The sequence below is a fragment of the Ranitomeya imitator genome, chromosome 4, assembly GCF_032444005.1.
Source record: "Ranitomeya imitator isolate aRanImi1 chromosome 4, aRanImi1.pri, whole genome shotgun sequence".
Classification (NCBI taxonomy): domain Eukaryota; kingdom Metazoa; phylum Chordata; class Amphibia; order Anura; family Dendrobatidae; genus Ranitomeya; species Ranitomeya imitator.
In genome coordinates, this window is record NC_091285.1 from 483,257,643 (window position 1) to 483,280,719 (window position 23,077).

The window sequence follows — 23,077 nt, forward strand, 5'->3', positions numbered from 1 at the left end:
TCCAGGCAGGCCTAGTAGTGACACCCTTCTATTAGATCAGGCGGGCCTGCCCAGCGCTATCCAAATGCACCCCATGTGCACAGACACCACAGTTTACAAGCAGAAAATGGGCCCAACTGCACCCCGAAAAAAAGGGCAAAAAACACATAAAAAAAATATATATATTATGTGAGGTATTGGTTTATATTCTGGCCAAAATACGCAAGCTCATAACCCACGTCAAGGGTCCTCACGCTTATGAGTCCTATCTCTAAACAGCAAAAGCACAAAAAGAGGATTCAGAGATCCTCCAAAAATTAGAAAAAACAGCAGCAAAACACGGCAGAGGTTCTTACCTGCCTAGGCCTCCAAACAAATGCACTAACAGGATGCAGTGGACCCATGTGGTAAAATAGAAACACAGGTTTTTTTATGTGTTTTTTGCACTTTTTTTCGGGATGCAGTTGGGCCCATTTTCTGCTTGTAAACTGTGGTGTCTGTTCACATGGGGTGTATTTGTTTAGCGCTGGGCAGGCCCGCCTGATCTAATAGAAGGGTGTCACTACTAGGCCTGCCTGGATGCTGTACATCTCCATTGTGTGAACAGCGCCACATACAAGTTTTTATGTGCAGCTATGTGCCAAGCAGCCACCCCCTCCATTAGTTTGGTAGCTGGTGAGTGGCTGCGTCATCGGTTATGCTGCACCTGTGTTTCTATTTTACCACATGGGTCCACTGCATCCTGTTAGTGCATTTGTTTGGAGGCCTAGGCAGATAAGAACCTCTGCCGTGTTTTGCTGCTTTTTTTTATACAAATAAACGCAGGTAATATCAAAGAAATTGTACCATAATCATGAAGTATAATATGTCACGAGAAAACAGTGTCAGAATCACTGGGATCCGTTGAAGCATTCCAGAGTTATAACTTCATAAAGGGACAGTGGTCAGAATTGTAAAAATTGGCCCGGTCATTAACGTGCAAACCACCCTTGGGGGTTAAGGGGTTAAGATCAGTATGGTTTGGGTTGAAAAGTGGGAAGAATCCTAGCAAGTTGTAATAATAGCAACTGAGATTTTTTTTTATTACCCAATTCTATGGCATCCCTGTACCACACCCTCCGTGTCACTGTCTTTCATATATAAATGCAATGTGTATGGAAACTAGAGACAATCTTTATATGTTATTCAAATAAATTAAGAGGACACTTAAATCACTTGTTGGCTTTCAATGAACAAACAAATTCAAGATGTAAGGCTATGTGCACACGTTGCGGATTTGCCGCGTTTTTTCGCCGCATAAACACTGCGAAAATGCATACACAACACAGCCCATTGAATTCAATGGGATACGCAGCATGCTCATTCCTTGTGCGGAATCGCGTTGATTCCGCTCACATAGGAATACATTGATCCGCTTACTTCCCGCATGGGGCTATGCCCACCATGCACAAAGTAAGCGGATCATGTGCAGATGGTACCCGGGTGTGGAGGAGAGGAGACTCTCCTCCAGGCCCTAAAAAAAAATGAAAATAAAAAAATGGTTATATACTCGCCTTCTGGCGGCCCCCCGCATCCAGCCCAGGCCTTAGCGATGCTCCCGGCAGCTCCCGTTCCCAGCGATGCCTTGCGACAATGACCTGTGATGACGTAGCGGTCTCGCGTGATGCTACGTCATCTGGGGTCATAGTCGCAAGGCATCGCTGGGAACGGGAGCATCGCAAGGATCTGGAAGGCTGCGGGAACCGCCGGAAGGTGAGAATATCATGATTTTTTTTATTTTTTTTTAATTATTTTTAACATTATATCTTTTTACTATTGATGCTGCATAGGCAGCATCAATAGTAAAAAGTTGATCACACTTGTCAAACACTATGTTTGACAAGTGCGCCCACCCTGTCAATCAGTTTTCCAAGCAATGCTACAGATCGCTTGGGAAATGCTAGCATTCTGCAAGCTAATTATGCTTGGAAAACGCTAGTGTTTAACGGGAATACGCATGCCAATTCCGCATGCGTATTTCCTGCTGCAGGGAGTTGCAGAATTGCCACGGTTAATTTCCACTGTAATTTCACAACGTGTGCACATAGCCTAAATCTTTACTGATACAAATTGTGTCAAATGACATCTCAACGGTCAGTGGAAACCAAAATCATCAGTCAAGTAATGGTTGGATTCCAAATCACTTCCAAAAAATCAAAGCAAAAAAGGTAACTCAAAGGCAAGTTTTTCACGGCTTGCCAGTATGACCTCCCGACAGTATCTAGGTAGGCTCCAGATGAGATGAAGAGGGTCCTAGGGATCTCCTTCCAGACCTGGATCATGGCATTTGTGAGCTTTTGGTCAGTTTGTTGTGCAACATCTCCTGCACCTATATATAATGTCCTAGAGGTTCTCTATTGGATTTTGGAGCGAGTGCCAGGTAGTGACGTCATTGCCTTTGTCATCCATAGCCTGCCTACACACTGGCTACATGAGGTCATATATTGTCCTTTATCAAAGGCTCTGAGGATTTCACCCCTGCACCCAACAGCAGTTATGGCATTGTTTTACTACTTATGGAGGTTTGTGTGACATTCCAAGAATATGCCTTCTCAGAGCATCACTGTCCAACCTCCAGTTGAGCTGCATAGTGCCTGGCTGTGAGCACAGGTCCTACTAGAAGACATCAGACCCTCATGCCATCTCCATGTAGGCTGTGTCTGAGCATTTGGTTATAAACATGTGCTATGTAGGGCTCTGGCAGTACTCCTCCTTGCACAAAGCAGATACCAGTCTTGCTGCTTGGTTGATGCCCCTCTAGGGACCTCTCCAAACATGATTGTGTGATTGCCTGTATCTTGGTATCTTCTCCATGCTCTTGTGGCTTTGCTGTGAAACATGGAAAACCTTCTAGAGGTGGCACGTATGAATGGAATGTGCCTTCCTAGAGGAGCTGGGCTACCAGTGCTACCTACCAGGCAGTGTCTCAACCTAAAACTAGAGAGGAACCAGTCAGGAAAGAGTAATTGTCTGTAGCTGCCACCTGCAATACCGTTCCTCTTTTGGCAAGATGCCTGTACCTGTTGTCACTTTCATTTGCTCCACAAGGGTGACAATGACTTGCAATCCTTTTTATTTCCTCACTGGACAGATCGATATCCCTGAAGTTTCATTGACTTGGGATCATACTGTGATGTCCAAGCACTCCCATAATGTTTTTGAGCCGTGGGTGTATATATAGTTTTTAGGCGACTGATTAATGTGTTTGGGTTTGAGTATCGACTGCATGCTGATGATATACAAATATATCTGTCCTTTCCAAATTTTCCATCTCATATTACTCTTGCAGCTGTCTTTGTTTTTATGCTCGCTCTCCGTTTAAAGCTGAAGATTGCTGACACACACTTGTAGGTTTCTCACGTCCTTAAAATCCTCCACACATTGTCAGTCATGGTCAGCTTTTTTCCATCCGCGTCATCACCTTCGCTCCCTATCATGATGCACATGGACACCTGCAGCTTTAAACCTAAAGACTTCAGCACCTCATGTTTTCTCACATGTGAAGAGGTATTTTTATTTTATTTAGCCTACTGTGGCCTCCAGGCTACTGTAACATGCTCATGGCAATCAGAAGGCCTTTAGTGTCAGGCTTACGATGATGGAAGGCAATTTTTATCAAGGTATCGATTAAGAATCCCCAATTTCAGTTATTTGAATGTTATTAGCAGATCTTTCATAATAGCTGACCCCATGTGTGCTTCTAGGTACTCCATGTAATTTATGTGGGTGCGATTCTGTGGTGCATTCTATTCTTTCAGACTTTATTAAAGGAAAATGTGTTACCAGGTTTTTGGTCCTTCATCTGATATAGCAGAATGATGTAGGGGTACTGATTTATCTGCTGCAGAACTAGCAGTTCTCTTTAGTGCTGAGCTCTGTATAACCCTGCCCACACCGCTGATTGGCAGCTTTCTGTGTACACAGTGCATAGGCAGAAAACTGCCAATCAGTGGTGGGGTGGTATTATATAGAGCTCATGAATATGGAGGACTACATGGCAGCAGGTTTACTAGCCCTCTAGTGAAAATTTCCTAATAGAACAGTGATTTTTATCAAAACCACACTAAGCAGCCCAGTAAGTGACAAATCTGTGTAATTGGGTTCTCTGCACTATACCCTGTTGCTCCAACATTTGGTAACAAAAATCTGGTGACACAATCCCCTTAATAGATTAGGTCACAGACACAGCAAATCCAATTATAGTAAGTACGTGTTTGACAATAAACATTCTTTTTTTTTTTTTTTTTTTTTTTTTTTGCAGAAAGGGTTTTCGTGTTGGGAATCTCAATTTCGAGGTTTTTTTTAATTATATATACTTCACATGGCTCTTGAACATGTATGAGCTTGACACACCTCACTGCGATCTTTCTAAATTGCACTGTATTCTTATATTTCCCAAAATTTAAGCAAGCTGTCATCAGAACCTGACTTATTGTTTAAATCGGGTTTGTTTAAATGTGTATTTAAAAAAAAGTCCTTTTTCAAGATAACAATTATTATCTTTTAAAGAATAGTAAACATAGTATATGCCAGTATACGATATGCCAAGGGAAGAGCATGAGCTGTCTAAATGGGGAGAAGGGGGGGGGGGTTTGGTAATGTTGGAATATATTGCGGGGGGGGGGGGGGGGGGGGTAAGGGGGAGGAGAATCTTTTCAAAATCCCTTTATTGTTGTTAAATGTTCATTGTGAAAAAAAAAAGAATAGTAATCATGCAATTTTTACATAGACTCTTAACTCCTGACCTTTCAAGAAGTTTTCAGCAAGTTGCTTACATCATAGGCAGGATTACACTGACGGGTTATGCCTCTATACACGGCTGATAACACAGGATCCACCAATCAAAATCACAGGTGACGCTGCTCCCCCTTCCTTCACAATGACCTGTGCACACACTCATTAGATGCTTCAATACAAAAGATGCGGCCAGTCTGTTCTTTGTGGCTAATGTATTAGTGAATGTCCCGAAACAGGAAGTTAAAATGGAATCTGACTGCAAGAATTCCCCTATCCACCCACGCCACCCCAACAAAATGTAGCTTTTTCAAAGACAACTCAAGCAATACCTTTACATGGCTTATCTGTGCTATTGTTACTGAGAAATAGGTTTTAAATTGAACTGCAAATGAGGCTGTAGATCTGAAGTCTCGTCACTCCAGCTCTATTTTCGCCCCGTTCTGCCTTTTCCTGATTGACTGACGGCCTTTTTGCTGTGTGACTGCAGACAAAGGAGCTATAAGTCAAGCAGGAGGAAGCAGCGCTAGGCGTAAAATAGAGCTGGAGTGACAAAGATTTTAGATCTTCAGCCTCATTTGCGTATCAATTCAAATGCAGATTTTTCTCAGTAACAAAGGAGCGGACTGGCCATGTAAAGGAGTTGCTAGATTTGTCTTTGAAAGAGTTTCGTGTGCATGTAAAATAGTTTGGGGTGTGAAATCCTTCTGTCAGATTCCTTTTATCTTCTTCACGTCCTATGTCGTGTCCCTGACTTTGATGCGGGTCACACGCTGAGCTCACATCTTTCCCCGCACACGATGACTTATTTAATCGGTTATCATGTTCCTTTAACAGCCTCAAGTCGAGCGCTGCACCACCCACAACTGGTTTCAGAAAATGACAACAAAGGCAAAACAATTTCATACAAATTTTCCAAAAAATCTTCACCACTTAACCACTTTCCAACCTTAGACATATAGTTAAGTCGAAGGTTGTCTCCCCCTGATTTCTGTGCGCTCCGGCAGTGAGCCTGCAACTTTTTGGCACATGTCAGCTGATTTCATTAGCTGCTATGTGCCCCTGACAGCCGCAGGTGGAATCGCGATCCACCCACTGCTATTAATATGTTAGATGCGGCTGTCAATCTCTGACAGTGACTTGCGCCGGGAGCGCGTCATGAATCCCACCCCTTTGTCGTCCGTGTCAAATGATCGCGGGTCGCCGTTGTTTTGGCAGCAGACCACTCTGGTTGTCATTGCAGAATAGCAATGAGCGCCACCCAGCTGTCAGCGCTCATAGCAAGTGAGCATTTCTGCTACACAGCAGGGCTGAAGTCCTGCTCTATGTAGCACAAGCGATTAGATGATCGCAGCTTCTAGTCTCCCATGGAGACTATTACGGCAAGTGTAAAGTGAAGAAATTTTTTTTATAAAAATAAGGCTAAAACACCCCCCATTCGCCCCATTTAAAATAAAACAATAAAATGCAGGACAATGCCAGACTTCATGTGGCTGGAGTGTGTCAGCAGTTCCTGCAAGATAAAGGCATTGAAGCTATGGACTGGCCTGCCCCTTCCCCTGACCTGTATCCGATTGAACACATCGGGGACATCATGTCTCACACCATCCACCAACGTCACGTTGCACCACAGACTGTCCAGGAGTTGACGGATGCTTTAGTCCAGGTCTGGGAGGAGATCCCTCAGGAGACCATCTGCCGCCTCATCAGGAGCATGCCCAGGCGTTGTAGGGCGGTCATACAGGCACGTGGAGGCCACACACACTACTGAGCATCAATTCCTTGTCTTCAGGCATTTCCACTGAAGTTGGATCATCCTGTAACTTCATTTTCCACTTTGATTTTGAGCAGCATTCCAACTCCAGACCGCCGTGGGATATTAGTTGTGATTTACGTAGATTATTTTTAGGTTTTTTTTGTTATCAACACATTCCACTATGTAATGAAAAACCCTTCAGCCCTTGATCAGAGGATGTGCGTACTATATCGTCACTATAAATTCACTTTTTATAGTTCTTAGATGATTGTACTGAGCATTGCGACTGGATAGTGTTTCTTGCCTGCACAGTACATGATCATATATAGCTATGACTGCAGTAATACCTCAGATCCAGTGCTTGCGTGTCATTTTATGGCATTACCTTGAAATGTCTGTCCAATTCTGTTACGTAAATTAATGTTCCCCTTCCCTTTGTCTTTCAGGAGCTATTGTGACAATCTTGGCTATCACCCACTAAGTGCTGCTGACTTTGGAAAGATTATGAAAAATGTATTTCCAAACATGAAGGCACGTCGCCTGGGCACAAGAGGAAAATCAAAATATCCTTTACTTCAAGTGTGTCCGGATCTGCACAGTTTCTTCACAAAACATCTGTTGTTGTAAATTACATTCAACTAAATTTAGCAAATGTTAACTGCATGTTGAAGGCAATAATTCTCATAATGCACTTTACTGACAAGTAGTATCAGAATTAGTTATACTGTATGACCTTTATGTGTTCATACCATATTTTTCATATTATAAGACACACCTAGGTTGTAGAAGAGGAAAATAGAAAAAAAAATGTGGTCATGATGCACTGTTTTTCGGGGAGGAGAATCTACTGCTGACACTGTTATAGGGGTAATGTCTCCAATTCTGTACTAATGTCCCCCATCCTGGTATACATACCCCCCTCATCCTGGTATACATGGCCTCCTATTCATGTATACATGACCCCCCTTCCTGGTATACATCACACACCAGCCTGGTATACGTGGCCCCCGTCCCTATCCTGGTATACATGGCCCTCCATCCTGGTATATATGACACACTGGACTATGGGAGTGGAGAGCAGTTAATATTCTTTCTCTTTAATAGCGGGCACACATGTTAAAGGCAGCCTCTGCTCCTGCAGCGGCTGGGCTATCACTGTGCCCGCTATTAAAGAGCGAGAATATTCTCCCACCTCTCGGCGCTGACTACAGTTCATAGCGGTGGGAAGGACGATTGATGTGGAGAGCAGTGAATATTCATTTTCTTTAACAGCAGGCACACGTTAAGGGTATGTGCACACGTCAGGATTTCTTGCAGAAATTTTCCTGACAAAAACCGGACATTTCTGCCAGAAATCCGCATGCGGTTTTTCGCTTTTTTTGAGCGTATTTTGTGCGTTTTTCCCCAAATGCATAGAATTGCGGGAAAAACGCAGAAAATCCGCAAAAATAATGAACATGCTCATTTTTTTTACCGCGATGCGTTTTTTTCGCGGAAAACCTGAACGTGTGCACATAGCCTAATTGTAGCTGCCTGCTTCCACCACCCACTTTCCTCTCGACATTTTTTTTTTTTTTTTTTAAAGTCGTGTGCAAAAAAACTTTGATATTTGGGAACAATTAGTTGAGAATCCTGATGAGGACTCGCCACTTTATCACAGTAATTTGATCTACTACATCTTTTCCAGGCTAAAATGTCATATTGGACAAATGACAATGATTCGTCCAAATTATTACTCCAGGGGTAAATTAGTAATAATTACAACCATGGTATTTAAATCGCTAATATCTGCTAAATTAATAATAATGCAAGTAGTGTCTAGGGAGAAATAGCCTAGGGAAAAATATCTTCACTCCTGTGGATTAGTTAAATAGTTATATTATCCCCCATCCTATTTTGGGTTAATCCTGTATTTAGTGACCCCCTACCCATCCAGGACCCAGATATCTGGCTGTCACATTCTGGCCACATAGTTCTCAGCCAACATTCAGCTATATGCCCGATCACTTAATAGAGCTGCACTTTGTGTTTTCTTGAGGGTAACCTGTCACCTTGAGAAAAGCTATTTACCTGTAATTATAGGTGTAAGCTGCAGGTAAATAGCATTTAAACCCTGCGTAGCCGTCTAACTGGAAGTGCAGCAACAGGCAGAAAATGAAGTCTCACGGTCCCTGTAGTTTCTTGCTTCTTTTCATCAGGGAGGTGCAGGGGGTTGTTTTAGTCGGTGCTCAGCACACAGTGAGCATGCTATATTTACCCCCCAACACTTCGATGGCCTTCTCTATGTGTTTGCAACGTGCAGGTGTAGAGCAGGCTGTCTATGTTCGGGTATGTGATTTCGGTGGGCTCACTGTGTAGTGAGCGCTCACTGTAACCACTCCCTGGACCCCCCGATGATTGCAATCGAATGGCTACAGGGAGAATATGACTTTTTCTCTTTGCAGCCGTTGCTCCAGTAAGCCATCTACCCAGGCTTCAAATGCTATTTGCCTGCCGATTAACCTTACATCTACAGGGAAATAGTACTTCGCAAGGTGACATCCCTTTTAACCCCTTCCCGACCTTTGACGCCACGTAGGCGTCATGAAAGTCGGTGCCAATCCGACCCATGACGCCTATGCGGCGTCATGGAAAGATCGCGTCCCTGCAGGCCGGGTGAAAGGGTTAACTCCCATTTCACCCGATCTGCAGGGACAGGGGGAGTGGTAGTTTAGCCCAGGGGGGGTGGCTTCACCCCCTCGTGGCTACGATCGCTCTGATTGGCTGTTGAAAGTGAAACTGCCAATCAGAGCGATTTGTAATATTTCACCCATTATAACGGGTGAAATATTACAATCCAGCCATGGCCGATTCTGCAATATCATCGGCCATGGCTGGAAATACTAGTGTGCCCCCACCCCACCCCTCCGATCGCCCCCCCACCCCCCCGATCTGGCCGGTACACTGCTCCGGCTCCCCTCCGTCCAGTGCTCCGCTCCCCCCCGTGCTCGTGTCCGCTCCCCCCGTGCTCCAATCACCCCCCCGTGCTCCAATCACCCCCCCTGCACTCCGATCCACCCCCCCCGCTATGTTCCACCCCCCGTGCTCCATTCCAGCCCCCCCCCCGTGCTCCGTTCCACGCCCCCCGCGCTCCGTTCCACCCCTCCCGCGCTCCGATTCCCCCCCCCCGTGCTCCGATCCCCCCCCCGTGGTCCCCCCCCACCCTATCATACTTACCGATCCAGCCGTGGTCCCGTCCGTCTTCTCCCGGGCGCCGCCATCTTCCAAAATGGCGGGCGCATGCGCAGTGCGCCCGCCGAATCTGCCGGCCGGCAGATTCGTTCCAAAGTGCATTTTGATCACTGAAAGAGATTATATCTCAGTGATCAAAATAAAAAAAATAATAAATGACCCCCCCCCTTTGTCACCCCCATAGGTAGGGACAATAAAAAAAGAAATTTTTTTTTTTCCACTAATGTTAGAATAGGGTTAGGGTTAGGGGTAGGGTTAGGGTTAGGGGTAGGGTTAGGGGTAGGGTTAGGGCTAGGGTTAGGGGTAGGGTTAGGGTTAGGGTTAGGGCTAGGGTTAGGGTTAGGAATGTGCACACGTATTCTGGTCCTCTGCGGATTTTTCCGCTGCGGATTTGATAAATCCGCAGTGCTAAACCGCTGCGGATTTATGGCGGATTTACCGCGTTTTTTTCTGCGCATTTCACTGCGGTTTTACAATTGCGATTTTCTATTGGAGCAGTTGTAAAACCGCTGCGGAATCCGCACAAAGAAGTGACATGCTGCGGAATGTAAACCGCTGCGTTTCCGTGCAGTTTTTCCGCAGCATGTGTACAGCGATTTTTGTTTCCCATAGGTTTACATTGAACTGTACACTCATGAGAAACTGCTGCGGATCCGCAGCGTTTTCCGCAGCGTGTGCACATACCTTTAGAATTAGGCTATGTGCACACGGTGCTGATTTGGCTGCGGATTCGCAGCAGTGTTCCATCAGGTTTACAGTACCATGTAAACATATGAAAAACCAAATCCGCTGTGCCCATGGTGCGGAAAATACCGCGCGGGAACGCTGCGTTGTATTTTCCGCAGCATGTCAATTCTTAGTGCGGATTCCGCAGCGTTTTACACCTGTTCCTCAATAGGAATCCGCAGGTGAAATCCGCACAAAAAACACTGGAAATCCGCGGAAAATCCGCAGGTAAAACACAGTGCCTTTTACCCGCAGATTTTTCAAAAATGGTGCGGAAATATCTCACACGAATCCGCAACGTGGGCACATAGCCTTAGGGTTAGGGTTGGAATTAGGGTTGTGGTTAGGGTTAGGGGTGTGTTGGGGTTAGTGTTGTGGTTAGGGGTGTGTTGGGGTTAGGGTTGTGATTAGGATTATGGCTACAGTTGGGATTAGGGTTAGGGGTGTGTTGGGGTTAGTGTTGGAGTTAGAATTGAGGGGTTACCACTGTTTAGGCACATCAGGGGTCTCCAAACGCAACATGGCGCCACCATTGAGTCCAGCCAATCTCGTATTCAAAAAGTCAAATGGTGCTCCCTCACTTCTGAGCCCTGACGTGTGCCCAAACAGTGGTTTACCCCCACATATGGGGTACCAGCATACTCAGGACAAACTGCGCAACAATTACTGGGGTCCAATTTCTCCTGTTACCCTTGTGAATCTAAAAAAATGCTTGCTAAAACATAATTTTTGAGGAAAGAAAAATGATTTTTTATTTTCACGGCTCTGCGTTGTAAACGTCTGTGAAGCACTTGGGGGTTCAAAGTGCTCACCACATATCTAGATAAGTTCCTTGGGGGGTCTAGTTTCTAAAATGGGGTCACTTGTGGGGGGTTTCTACTGTTTAGGCACACCAGGGGCTCTGCAAACGCAACGTGACACCCGCAGACCATTCCATCAAAGTCTGCATTTCAAAAGTCACTACTTCCCTTCTGAACCCCGACGTGTGCCCAAACAGTGGTTTACCCCCACATATGGGGTATCAGCGTACTCAGGAGAAACTGGACAACAACTTTTGGGGTCCAATTTCTCCTGTAACCCTTGGGAAAATAAAAAATTCTGGGCTAAATAATTATTTTTGAGGAAAGAAAACGTATTTATTATTTTCACGGCTCTGCATTATAAACTTCTATGAAGCACTTGGGGGTTCAAAGTGCTCACCACACATCTAGATAAGTTCCTTTCAGGGTCTAGTTTCCAAAATGGGGTCACTTGTGGGGGGTTTCTACTGTTTAGGCACATCAGGGGCTCTGCAAACGCAACGTGACACCCGCAGAGCATTCCATCAAAGTCTGCATTTCAAAACGTCACTACTTCAATTCCAAGCCCCGGCATGTGCCCAAACAGTAGTTTACCCCCACATATGGGGTATCACCGTACTCAGGAGAAACTGGACAACAAATATTGGGGTCAAATTTCTCCTGTTACCCTTGGGAAAATTAAAAAATTCTGGGCTAAATAATTATTTTTGAGGAAAGAAAACGTATTTATTATTTTCACGGCTCTGCATTATAAACTTCTATGAAGCACTTGGGGGTTCAAAGTGCTCACCACACATCTAGATAAGTTCCTTTGGGGGTCTAGTTTCCAAAATGGGGTCACTTGTGGGGGGTTTCTACTGTTAAGCCACATCAGGGGCTCTGCAAACGCAACGTGACGCCCACAGAGCATTCCATCAAAGTCTGCATTTCAAAACGTCACTACTTCACTTCCGAGCCCCGGCATGTGCCCAAACAGTGATTTACCCCCACATATGGGGTATCAGCGTACTCAGGAGAAACTGGACAACAACTTTTGGGGTCAAATTTCTCCTGTTACCCTTGGGAAAATAAAAAATTGCAGGCTAAAAGATCATTTTTGAGAAAATAATTTTTTTTTTTATTTTCATGGCTCTGCGTTATAAACTTCTGTGAAGCACTTGGGGGTTCAAAGTCCTCACCACACATCTAGATTAGTTCCTTTGGGGGTCTAGTTTCTAAAATGGTGTCATTTCTGGGGGATCTCCAATGTTTAGGCACACAGGGGCTCTCCAAACGTGACATGGTGTCCGCTAATGATTGGAGCTAATTTTCCATTTAAAAAGCCAAATGGCGTGCCATCCCTTCCGAGCCCTGCCGTGCGCCCAAACAGTGGTTTACCCCCACATATGGGGTATCAGCGTACTCAGGACAAACTGGACAACAATATTTGAGGTCCAATTTCTCCTATTCTCCTTGGCAAAATAGGAAATTCCAGGCTAAAAAATCATTTTTGAGGAAAGAAAAATTATTTTTTATTTTCATGGCTCTGCGTTATAAACTTCTGTGAAGCACCTGGGGGTTTAAAGTGCTCAATATGCATCTAGATAAGTTCCCTGGGGGGTCTAGTTTCCAAAATGGGGTCACTTGTGCGGGAGCTCCAATGTTTAGGCACACAGGGGCTCTCCAAACTCGACATGATGTCCGCTAACAATTGGAGCTAATTTTCCATTCAAAAAGTCAAATGGCGCGCCTTCTCTTCCGAGCCCTGCCGAGTGCCCAAACAGTGGTTTACCCCCACATATGAGGTATCGGCGTACTCGGGAGAAATTGCCCAACAAATTTTATGATCCATTTTATCCTACTGCCCATGTGAAAATGAAAAAATTGAGGCGAAAAGAATTTTTTTGTGAAAAAAAATTACTTTTTCATTTTTACAGATCAATTTGTGAAGCACCTGAGGGTTTAAAGTGCTCACTAGGCATCTAAATTAGTTCCTTGGGGGGTCTAGTTTCCAAAATGGGGTCACTTGTGGGGGAGCGCCAATGTTTAGGCACACAGGAGCTATCCAAACGCGACATGGTGTCCGCTAACGATGGAAATAATTTTTCATTCAAAAAGTCAAATGGCGCTCCTTCCCTTCCGAGCCTTACCATGTGCCCAAACAGTGGTTTACCTCCACATGTGAGGTATTGGTGTACTCAGGAGAAATTGCCCAACACATTTTAGGATCCATTTTATCCTGTTGCCCATGTGAAAATGAAAAAATTGAGGTTAAAAGAATTTTTTTGTGAAAAAAAAGTACTTTTTCATTTTTACGGATCAATTTGTGAAGCACCTGGGGGTTCAAAGTGCTCACTATGCATCTAGATAAGTTCCTTGGGGCGTCTAGTTTCCAAAATGGGGTCACTTGTGGGGGAGCTCCAATTTTTAGGCACACGGGGGCTCTCCAAACGTGACATGGTGTCCGCTAAAGAGTGGAGCCAATTTTTGATTCAAAAAGTCAAATGGCGCTCCTTCCCTTCCAAGCCCTGCCGTGCGCCAAAACAGTGGTTTACCCCCACATATGAGGTATCAGCGTACTCAGGACAAATTGGACAACAACTTTCGTGGTTCAGTTTCTCCTTTTACCATTGGGAAAATAAAAAAATTGTTGCTAAAAGATCATTTTTGTGACTAAAAAGTTAAATGTTCATTTTTTCCTTCCATGTTGCTTCTGCTGCTGTGAAGCACCTGAAGGGTTAATAAACTTCTTGAATGTGGTTTTGAGTACCTTGAGGGGTGCAGTTTTTAGAATGGTGTCACTTTTGGGTATTTTCAGCCAAATAGACCCCTCAAACTGACTTCAAATGTGAGGTGGTCCCTAAAAAAAATGGTTTTGTAAATTTCGTTGTAAAAATGACAAATCGCTGGTCGAATTTTAACCCTTATAACTTCCTAACAAAAAAAAATTTTGTTTCCAAAATTGTGCTGATGTAAAGTAAACATGTGGGAAATGTTATTTATTAACTATTTTGTGTCACATATCTCTCTGGTTTAACAGAATAAAAATTCAAAATGTGAAAATTGCGAAATTTTCAAAATTTTCGCCAAATTTCCGTGTTTATCACAAATAAATGCAGAATTTATTGACCTAAATTTACCACTAACATGAAGCCCAATATGTCACGAAAAAACAATCTCAGAACCGCTAGGATCCGTTGAAGCGTTCCTGAGTTATTACCTCATAAAGGGACACTGGTCAGAATTGCAAAAAACGGCAAGGTCTTTAAGGTCAAAATAGGCTGGGTCTTGAAGGGGTTAATCGGAGTGTCCACTTAGATTGAAGAAAACTACCGTACCAGTGTTAGATTGAACAGGTCGTGTATTAAATGTTCATGTTCCAGCTTTTACAGTTCAATTCATTCAAGACCAGCCAAACAAAAACTGGGGCCTGTGCAACAGGTAGAATGTAACTTCAGTTCACAGGTTTTTTTTTTCTTCCTGAGATTCGTGTACAGATTTATCAGTTGGGCTCTGACCTAGTTCATGGAGGTGGTACACCCCTTCTTTGGTGTCCAAATAACCCAGGAGTGGATATGGAATGGACTTGGGCAACTCCTTTAACCTCTTTTTTGTGACATATGATGTAACTTTACTTTGTGATCTGAAAGGGGTTCCCGCAAATTGATGTACAGTTACATCATGGCGACTATGCCGGCACATAATCTATGCCACATGATCACTGCAGGAAAGAAGATAGGATTTGTAAATTTCTTTGAATAAATTAATAATTACTGCTAAACTTTTAACCGTTCTAACTTCCTAACCAATAAAAAAAAAATGTTTAAAAAGTGATGCTGATGTAAAGTACCGTAAACATGTTTTACATGTAATTTAATAGTTATTTTGGGAGGTATGACTATTTGTTTTCAGGACATAAAAAGCCAAAGTTAAAAAATCTTACATATTTTTGTAAATAAACGTTAATCATAATGACCTAAATTTACTACTATTATAAAGTACACTATGTCATGAAAAAACATTCTCTGAATCGGTGGGATCCATTGAAGTGTTCCAGTTATTAGCGCATAAAGTGACAGTGGTCAGAATTGGAAAGATTGGCCTGGTCAGGAAGGTGAAAACAGGCTTTGGCGGAAGGAGTGAAGGTTGCATTCACATATCGCATTGTGGTGAAGCAAAAGCCTAGCACCTCTAGCGCATTCCAGGAATTCTGGTAAAAACTGTTTGCATTGAGATTTTTGTTCTTCTGTTTAGGCAGCATTAATATGCACCAACCCCAGGAATTGGGGCATGTTCTGCTATGTAATCACGTTGTATGATGGAATGGAGTGTTTTATATCTCAATTCTTATATTAACCCGATTTCTTTTTCTTGCATTGGTGTCTTTGGGAAGTTTACCTTAACAATATCACGTATTGCTACAGTGGATTGAGGAAGAAAGCCTTTGTGCACATGCCTTCTCTGCCTAACCTGGATTTCAACAAAACGGGAGATGGGGTAATAGTCGGATACTTTATTTTACTCAGGCTTATTGTTCTACTTGTCTGTTACAAATCAATATTTGTAGATGAAAAAAGCAATTGTTACTTGATCAACAAAATTAAAAATAATAAAAAAAACTTAATAATTATTCTTGTCTGATGTCCCTTAGGGCTTTGTTGTCCCTTAGATGTCCACAACTAGATTTCGGCTCCACGAAGCCTCCAAAATTGTGCTCTCGCACTGTCTGAGTACCATCTCATTAGTTCTATGGGATAATATTTTCCAACATGTTTCCCAGTGGAGCCTGTACAGCAGTACAGGGAGGCCATGTGATTCCTAATTGGGGGAAATAAAATAAAACCTGAGAGCATGTTAATTTTCCCTTACAGAAATGTACTCCACTTCAAGCCACCCCATACACCTGACTGAAGTTTGTAATAAAGACAAAAAATTAATCTGTGCTACAGAAAAAGCCAGTCTTCTATCAGTCTGCCATATGTGAACATACCATAGCATTGTCCTTTTTGGAAGGTGCTGTTTTGTTACCTGTAGCAGTTTGCATTGGGAGAATGGTTGTTCTGACATACTAAATGCCTATGAGACTATAACATTTGATAGTCTTCTACTTTCATCTTGTTAACCTTGTGAAACATCACACCTTTGCTGGATTGTCATGTGACATATGACATCCCTATGGATAAACTGCTTTTAAAACGATGATAGGCAGAACATGGGGTATTAATATATTCTAAAATTGGTTTTACTATTTTTCATGTGATACTTCATTTTTTTATTTTTGTTTGTTAAATCTTTGAAACTCATGTTAATTTATTTTAATGGTCAATGCCTATACATAAGGTTTGGTCCTGAAAACCTTGAAACACATTGCCACAATAAATCGCATTCATTGTTCACCTTTGTGTGTGATTGTACCTCCAGCAGCGCAGATTCAGAGCGACCGTATTCCTAATTTATTACAAGTTTTATATAGGTACCGTTTCACTTAAAGTGTCTAGCACAGTGTTTCTCAACTCCAGTCCTCAAGATCCCACAACAGGTCATGTTTTCAGGATTTCCTTAGTATTGCACAGGTGATAATTTCATCACCTTCTCAAGCATTAATTCCATCGCCTCTGCAATACTAAGGAAATCCTGAAAACATGACCTGTTGTGGGGTCTTGAGGACTGGAGTTGAGAACCACTGATCTAGCATGTTCAATTTCAGACTGCCAACTCTTTAGTTCTCCGAGAAGAGCTGCCGCCAGAGCTGTCTGGCAGCGGCTCCCTTGTAACCAGCAAAGCGGCGCTCGGCTGAGCAGGCGGTCCTGTTTATGGTCAGCTACAGTTATATGAAAAAGTTTGGGCACCCCTATTAATCTTAAGCTTAATGTTTGATAAAAAAAAATTTTTTTGCAACAGCTATTTCAGTTTCATATATCTAATAACTGTTGGACACAGTAATGTTTCTGCCTTGAAATGAGGTTTATTGTACTAACAGAAAATGTGCAATCTGCATTCAAACAAAATTTGACAGGTGCATAAGTATGGGCACCCGCCAGAAAAGTGACATTAATTTTTAGTAGATCCTCCTTTTGCAAAAATAACAGCCTCTAGTCACTTCCTGTAGCTTTTAATGAGTTCCTGGATCCTGGATGAAAATATTTTTGACCATTCCTCTTTACAAAACAATTCCAGTTCAGTTAAGTTTGATGGTCGCCGAGCATGGACAGCCCTCTTCAAATGATCCCACAGATGTTTGATAAAATTCAGGTCTGGGGACTGGGATGGCCATTCCAGAACAGTGTAATTGTTCCTCTGCGTAAATGCCTGAGTAGATTTTGGAGCGGTGTTTTGGATCATTGTCTTGCTGAAAGATCCATCCCCTGCGTAACTTCAACTTTGTCACTGATTCATGAACATTATTGTCAAGAATCTGCTGATACTGAGAGGAATCCATGCGTCCCTCAACTTTAGCAAGATTCCCGGTGCCGGCATTGGCCACACAGCCCCAAAGCATGATGGAACCTCCACCAAATTTTACTGTGGGTAGCAAGTGTTTTTCTTGGAATGCTGTGTTTTTTGGCCACCATGCATAACACGCCTTTTTGTATGACCAAACAACTAAATCTTGGATTCATCAGTCCATAGGACCTTCTTCCAAAAAGAAATTGGCTTCTCCAAATGTGCTTTTGCATACCTCAGCCGACTCTGTTTGTGGCGTGCTTGAAGAAACGGCTTCTTTCGCATCACTCTCCCATACAGCTTCTCTTTGTGCAAAGTGCGTTGTATAGTTGACCGATGCACAGTGACACCATCTGCAGCAAGTTGATGCTCAGCTCTCTGGAGGTGGTCTGAGGATTGTCCTTGACTGATCTCACCATTCTACTCTGCCTTTCTGATGTTTTTCTCGGCCTGCCACTTCTGGCCTTAAAGGGAACCTGTCACCTGAATTTGGCGGGACTGGTTTTGGGTCATATGGGCGGAGTTTTTGGGTGTTTGATTCACCCTTTCCTTACCCGCTGGCTGCATGCTGGCTGCAATATTGGATTGAAGTTCATTCTCTGTCCTCCATAGTACACGACTGCACAAGGCAAGATTGCTTTGCGCAGGCGTGTACTATGGAGGACAGAGAATGAACTTCAATCCAATATTGCAGCCAGCATGCAGCCAGCGGGTAAGGAAAGGGTGAATCAAACACCTGAAAACTCCGCCCATATGACCCAAAACCAGTCCCGCCAAATTCAGGTGACAGAGTCCCTTTAACAAGAACTGTACCTGTGCTCTTCCATTTCCTTACTATGTTCCTCACAGTGGAGATTGACAGGTTAAATCTCTGAGACAGCTTTTTGTATCCTTCCCCTGAACAACTATGTTGAATAATCTTTGTTTTCAGATCATTAGACAGTTGTTTTGAGGAGCCCATGATGCCGCTCTTCAGAGGAGATTCAAACGAGAACAACTTGCAAGTGGCCACTTTAAGTAGCTTTTCTCATTATTGGCTATGAAGTTCAAAGCTCAATGAGGTTAGAAAACCAAAAAAGTGCTTTAGTAAGTCAGTATAAAGTAGGTAGGAGTATTAAAACAAGAAAATGATAAGTCTGCCCATACTTATGCACCTGTCAAATTTTGTTTGAATGCAGATTGCACATTTTCTGTTAGTACAATAAACCTCATTTCAAGGCAGAAACATTACTGTGTCCAACAGTTATTAGATATATGAAACTGAAATGGCTGTTGCAAAAAAAACAAACAATTTTTATAAAACCTTAAGCTTAAGATTAATAGGGGTGCCCAAACTTTTTCATATAACTGTATCTAAAGTGTATGGGGACCTTTACAGTTTTCTTTCCCACTTAAATTGTTTGGAAAGAAATTTAGCTTTGTAAATGTATTTCATTATTTATCTCGTAGCGACCCGAGGTGCTGGTTGGCCAGAGCTGCATTCGCAGTTTTCCACTCCAGAACTTCCAATTCTTGATGGGTTACTGACTGCAAAGTTTGCCTTTGTGATTTGTATTTTGGGAAGTGTGGTGATTGAACAGTGATCTTACGCAGGAAAAAAATAACCTTTCTCCATTATACAAGTTCAGCTAAGCGGTGAAGATGTGCCTGATTGTTCACTGTTCACAATGCCAACCAGCAGAACTGTGAATTCAATTCTGGCTATATAATAAAAACTGTAACTTAGTATCTGTGTAAGATGAGTAATGCAGCATGGTTACTTAGTAGTTCAGCTTTCAGTATTTTACAGGTGGACATGCCCTTTAACATTTCATTTCTTGTAAATGGCTGCTATTCTAACTCTCTGTTTTTGTTTTCAGCTGGATGGCATGGAAGTATCTGCTCAGCTGCAGAATGCTGATGAAGAGGTTGTGTCTGCTGCCTGTCGCCTTGTTTGTGAATGGGCTCAGAAGGTCCTTAGTCAGCCATTTGATTCAGTTTTGGATTTGGCTCGTTTTTTGGTCAAAAGCCATTACATTGGTACTAAATCAATGGCAGCATTGACTGTGATGGCTGGTGATTCAGCAGGTAATCATATGTTTATAATCCTATTTATTGATTTTTTTATTTTATTTTCAACAAATTCAGTAATAAAAAAAAATATAATTTGTGGTACTCCACATAGCCTGTCGCTCCTCTTTCTCTGGTTTTGTCTGAAATCCCTTATAAAACCTTTGCAAAAGATTTTGGCATTTGAGTTGTATGGTCAGTGCCTGACGTGGAGTGCCCCAATTCCTCGACAAAAAAAACAGTAGCTTGGGAATTTGCCCTTCATCAAGCCGGGCAAAATATGTTACAATTATAGATGGGCCTATTTATGTAGGTAACCATTTTATCCATTATTAAATGCATGAGAGTTACAGAGAAAAATGTTAATGCAGCGCCACAACAGGTGAATGGAAGTATTTCACAAATCAACGGGTTGCGTTGTTGCTGCAGGACATGTACCCTAGAGCGAGAGATGTTCTTTGTAAGAGTTCTCCAATTTGAAGAAAGCCAGTTCATGTAAAATAATGCTTTTAACCTCTAGAAATGGGGTTAATATGCAGATTAATAGCGTTCTGACACTGTGCGGCACCCTCACTGAGAGCCCTGCTGCCATGAGGAAATTAACTTTATTCCTCCCGGCAGTGTTCTGCTTTCAGTCACATGGGTGGCACCTGCATGGTTTCAGTCACCAGTCTGTGTATATAGAGCAGTGGCTGTAACCGCACCCCCGGCACTAATTGACAGCAGGCTCATCATTGGGGCCGGCTGTCAGTCAGGGCCGGGGTCCAGTTACAGCCGTTGCTCTCTATGCACTGAGCGGTAACTGAATTCTACCCAGGGTGAATAAAGTTAATTTCCTCCTGGTAGCAGGGCTCTCAGTGCGGGTGCCGCACGGTGTCAAAACTGGATCAACTTGGGGATGAACTTGTATATTTTGCAGCTTAATTACAGCTTAATAGCATTATTTTACATCACAGGTTCCCTTTATGCATTTGCTGAAGACAAAAATGTGCTTGTCAGAAAAATACAGCTTAACCCCTTCCCGACCCATGACGCCACGTAGGCGTCATGAAGTCTGTGCCAATCCGACCCATGTGGCGTCATGGAAAGATCGCGTCCCTGCAGATCGGGTGAATGGGTTAACTCCCATTTCACCCGATCTGCAGGGACAGGGGGAGTGGTAGTTGGTGCCGCTGCGGATTCACAGCAGTGTTCCATCAGGTTTACAGTACCATGTAAACCTATGGAAAACTAAATCTGCTGTGCCCATGGTGCGGAAAATACCGCGCGGAAACGCTGCGTTGTATTTTCCGCAGCATGTCAATTCTTTGTGCGGATTCCGCAGCGTTTTACACCTGTTCCTCAATAGGAATCCGCAGGTGAAATCCGCACAAAAAACACTGGAAATCTGCGGAAAATCCGCAGGTAAAACGCAGTGCCTTTTACCCGCGGATTTTTCAAAAATGCTGAAAAATCTCACACGAATCCGCAACGTGGGCACATAGCCTTAGGGTTAGGGTTGGAATTAGGGTTGTGGTTGGTGTTGTGATTATTGTTATGGCTACAGTTGGGATTAGAGTTAGGGGTGTGTTGGGGTTAGTGTTGGAGGTAGAATTGAGGGGTTACCACTGTTTAGGCACATCAGGGGTCTCCAAACGCAACATGGCGCCACCATTGATTCCAGCCAATCTCGTATTCAAAAAGTCAAATGGTGCTCCCTCAATTCCGAGCCCCGACGTGTGCCCAAACAGTGGTTTACCCCCACATATGGGGTACCAGCATACTCAGGATAAACTGTGCAACAATTACTGGGGTCCAATTTCTCCTGTTACCCTTGTGAAAATAAAAAAATGCTTGCTAAAACATCATTTTTGAGGAAAGAAAAATGATTTTTTATTTTCACGGCTCTGCGTTGTAAACGTCTGTGAAGCACTTGGGAGTTCAAAGTGCTCACCACATATCTAGATAAGTTCCTTAGGGGGTCTAGTTTCTAAAATGGGGTCACTTGTGGGGGGTTTCTACTGTTTAGGCACACCAGGGGCTCTGCAAACGCAATGTGACGCCCGCAGACCATTCCATCAAAGTCTGCATTTCAAAAGTCACTACTTCCCTTCTGAGCCCCGACGTGTGCCCAAACAGTGGTTTACCCCCACATATGGGGTATCAGCGTACTCAGGTGAAACTGGACAACAACTTTTGGGGTCCAATTTCTCCTATTACCCTTGGCAAAATAGGAAATTCCAGGCTAAAAAATCATTTTTGAGGAAAGAAAAATTATTTTTTATTTTCATGGCTCTGCGTTATAAACTTCTGTGAAGCACCTGGGGGTTTAAAGTGCTCAATATGCATCTAGATAAGTTCCTTGGGGGGTCTAGTTTCCAAAATGGGGTCACTTGTGGGGGAGCTCCAATGTTTAGGCACACAGGGGCTCTCCAAACGCGACATGGTGTCCGCTAACAATTGGAGCTAATTTTCCATTCAAAAAGTCAAATGGCGCTCCTTCCCTTCCGAGCCTTACCATGTGCCCAAACAGTGGTTTACCCCCACATGTGAGGTATTGGTGTACTCAGGAGAAATTGCCCAACAAATTTTAGGATCCATTTTATCCTGTTGCCCATGTGAAAATGAAAAAATTGAGGCGAAAAGAATTTTTTTGTGAAAAAAAATTACTTTTTCATTTTTACAGATCAATTTGTGAAGCACCTGAGGGTTTAAAGTGCTTACTAGGCATCTAGATAAGTTCCTTGGGGGGTCTAGTTTCCAAAATGGGGTCACTTGTTGGGGATCTCCAATGTTTAGGCACACAAGGGCTCTCCAAACGTGACATGGTGTCCGCTAAAGAGTGGAGCCAATTTTTCATTCAAAAAGTCAAATGGCGCTCCTTCCCTTCCAAGCCCTGCCGTGCGCCCAAACAGTGGTTTACCCCCACATATGAGGTATCAGCGTACTCAGGACAGATTGGACAACAACTTTCGTGGTTCAGTTTCTCCTTTTACCATTGGGAAAATAAAAAAATTGTTGCTAAAAGATCATTTTTTCCCCTCGCCACGACAGCACCCTACAGGAGAGAGAGGGATCCGCCCCACAGGAACAGGAAACCTACAGAAAGATAAAAGGGGGCGGTCCGCCTTTCCTCCTCAGTTTAGGTTTCCTTTTCCTTCGGGAACGACAGGACTCTAGAAGCTACAGAAATACCTGGGCATGCACGCCGCCTGTGCAGTCTCTTCGGAACGGCAGGGGCTGCAGCCTGGAAGCAGCGTCGGGGGAGTTCCGCTAGACGGCTCCCTCCTCGTCTGGGAGGCATACAGATGGCCGGGTCCGGAGAAAGCCGCCCGGCATCTGCATTATGCGGCGGCTTCAG

The 23,077-nt window shown here is 43.5% G+C and overlaps 1 protein-coding gene across 1 annotated transcript in view; it reads left to right on the forward strand.

The window, feature by feature from the left end:
• The window catches only part of RFX7 (regulatory factor X7), a 133,296-nt gene that overhangs the window by 91,416 nt on the left and 18,803 nt on the right, over window positions 1-23,077 (forward strand). The window contains exons 5-7 of the mRNA XM_069765947.1: window positions 6,955-7,071; window positions 15,657-15,741; window positions 19,548-19,755. Of these exons, the coding sequence (XP_069622048.1) occupies window positions 6,955-7,071; window positions 15,657-15,741; window positions 19,548-19,755 (410 nt within the window). The remainder of the gene's footprint in view (window positions 1-6,954; window positions 7,072-15,656; window positions 15,742-19,547; window positions 19,756-23,077) is intronic.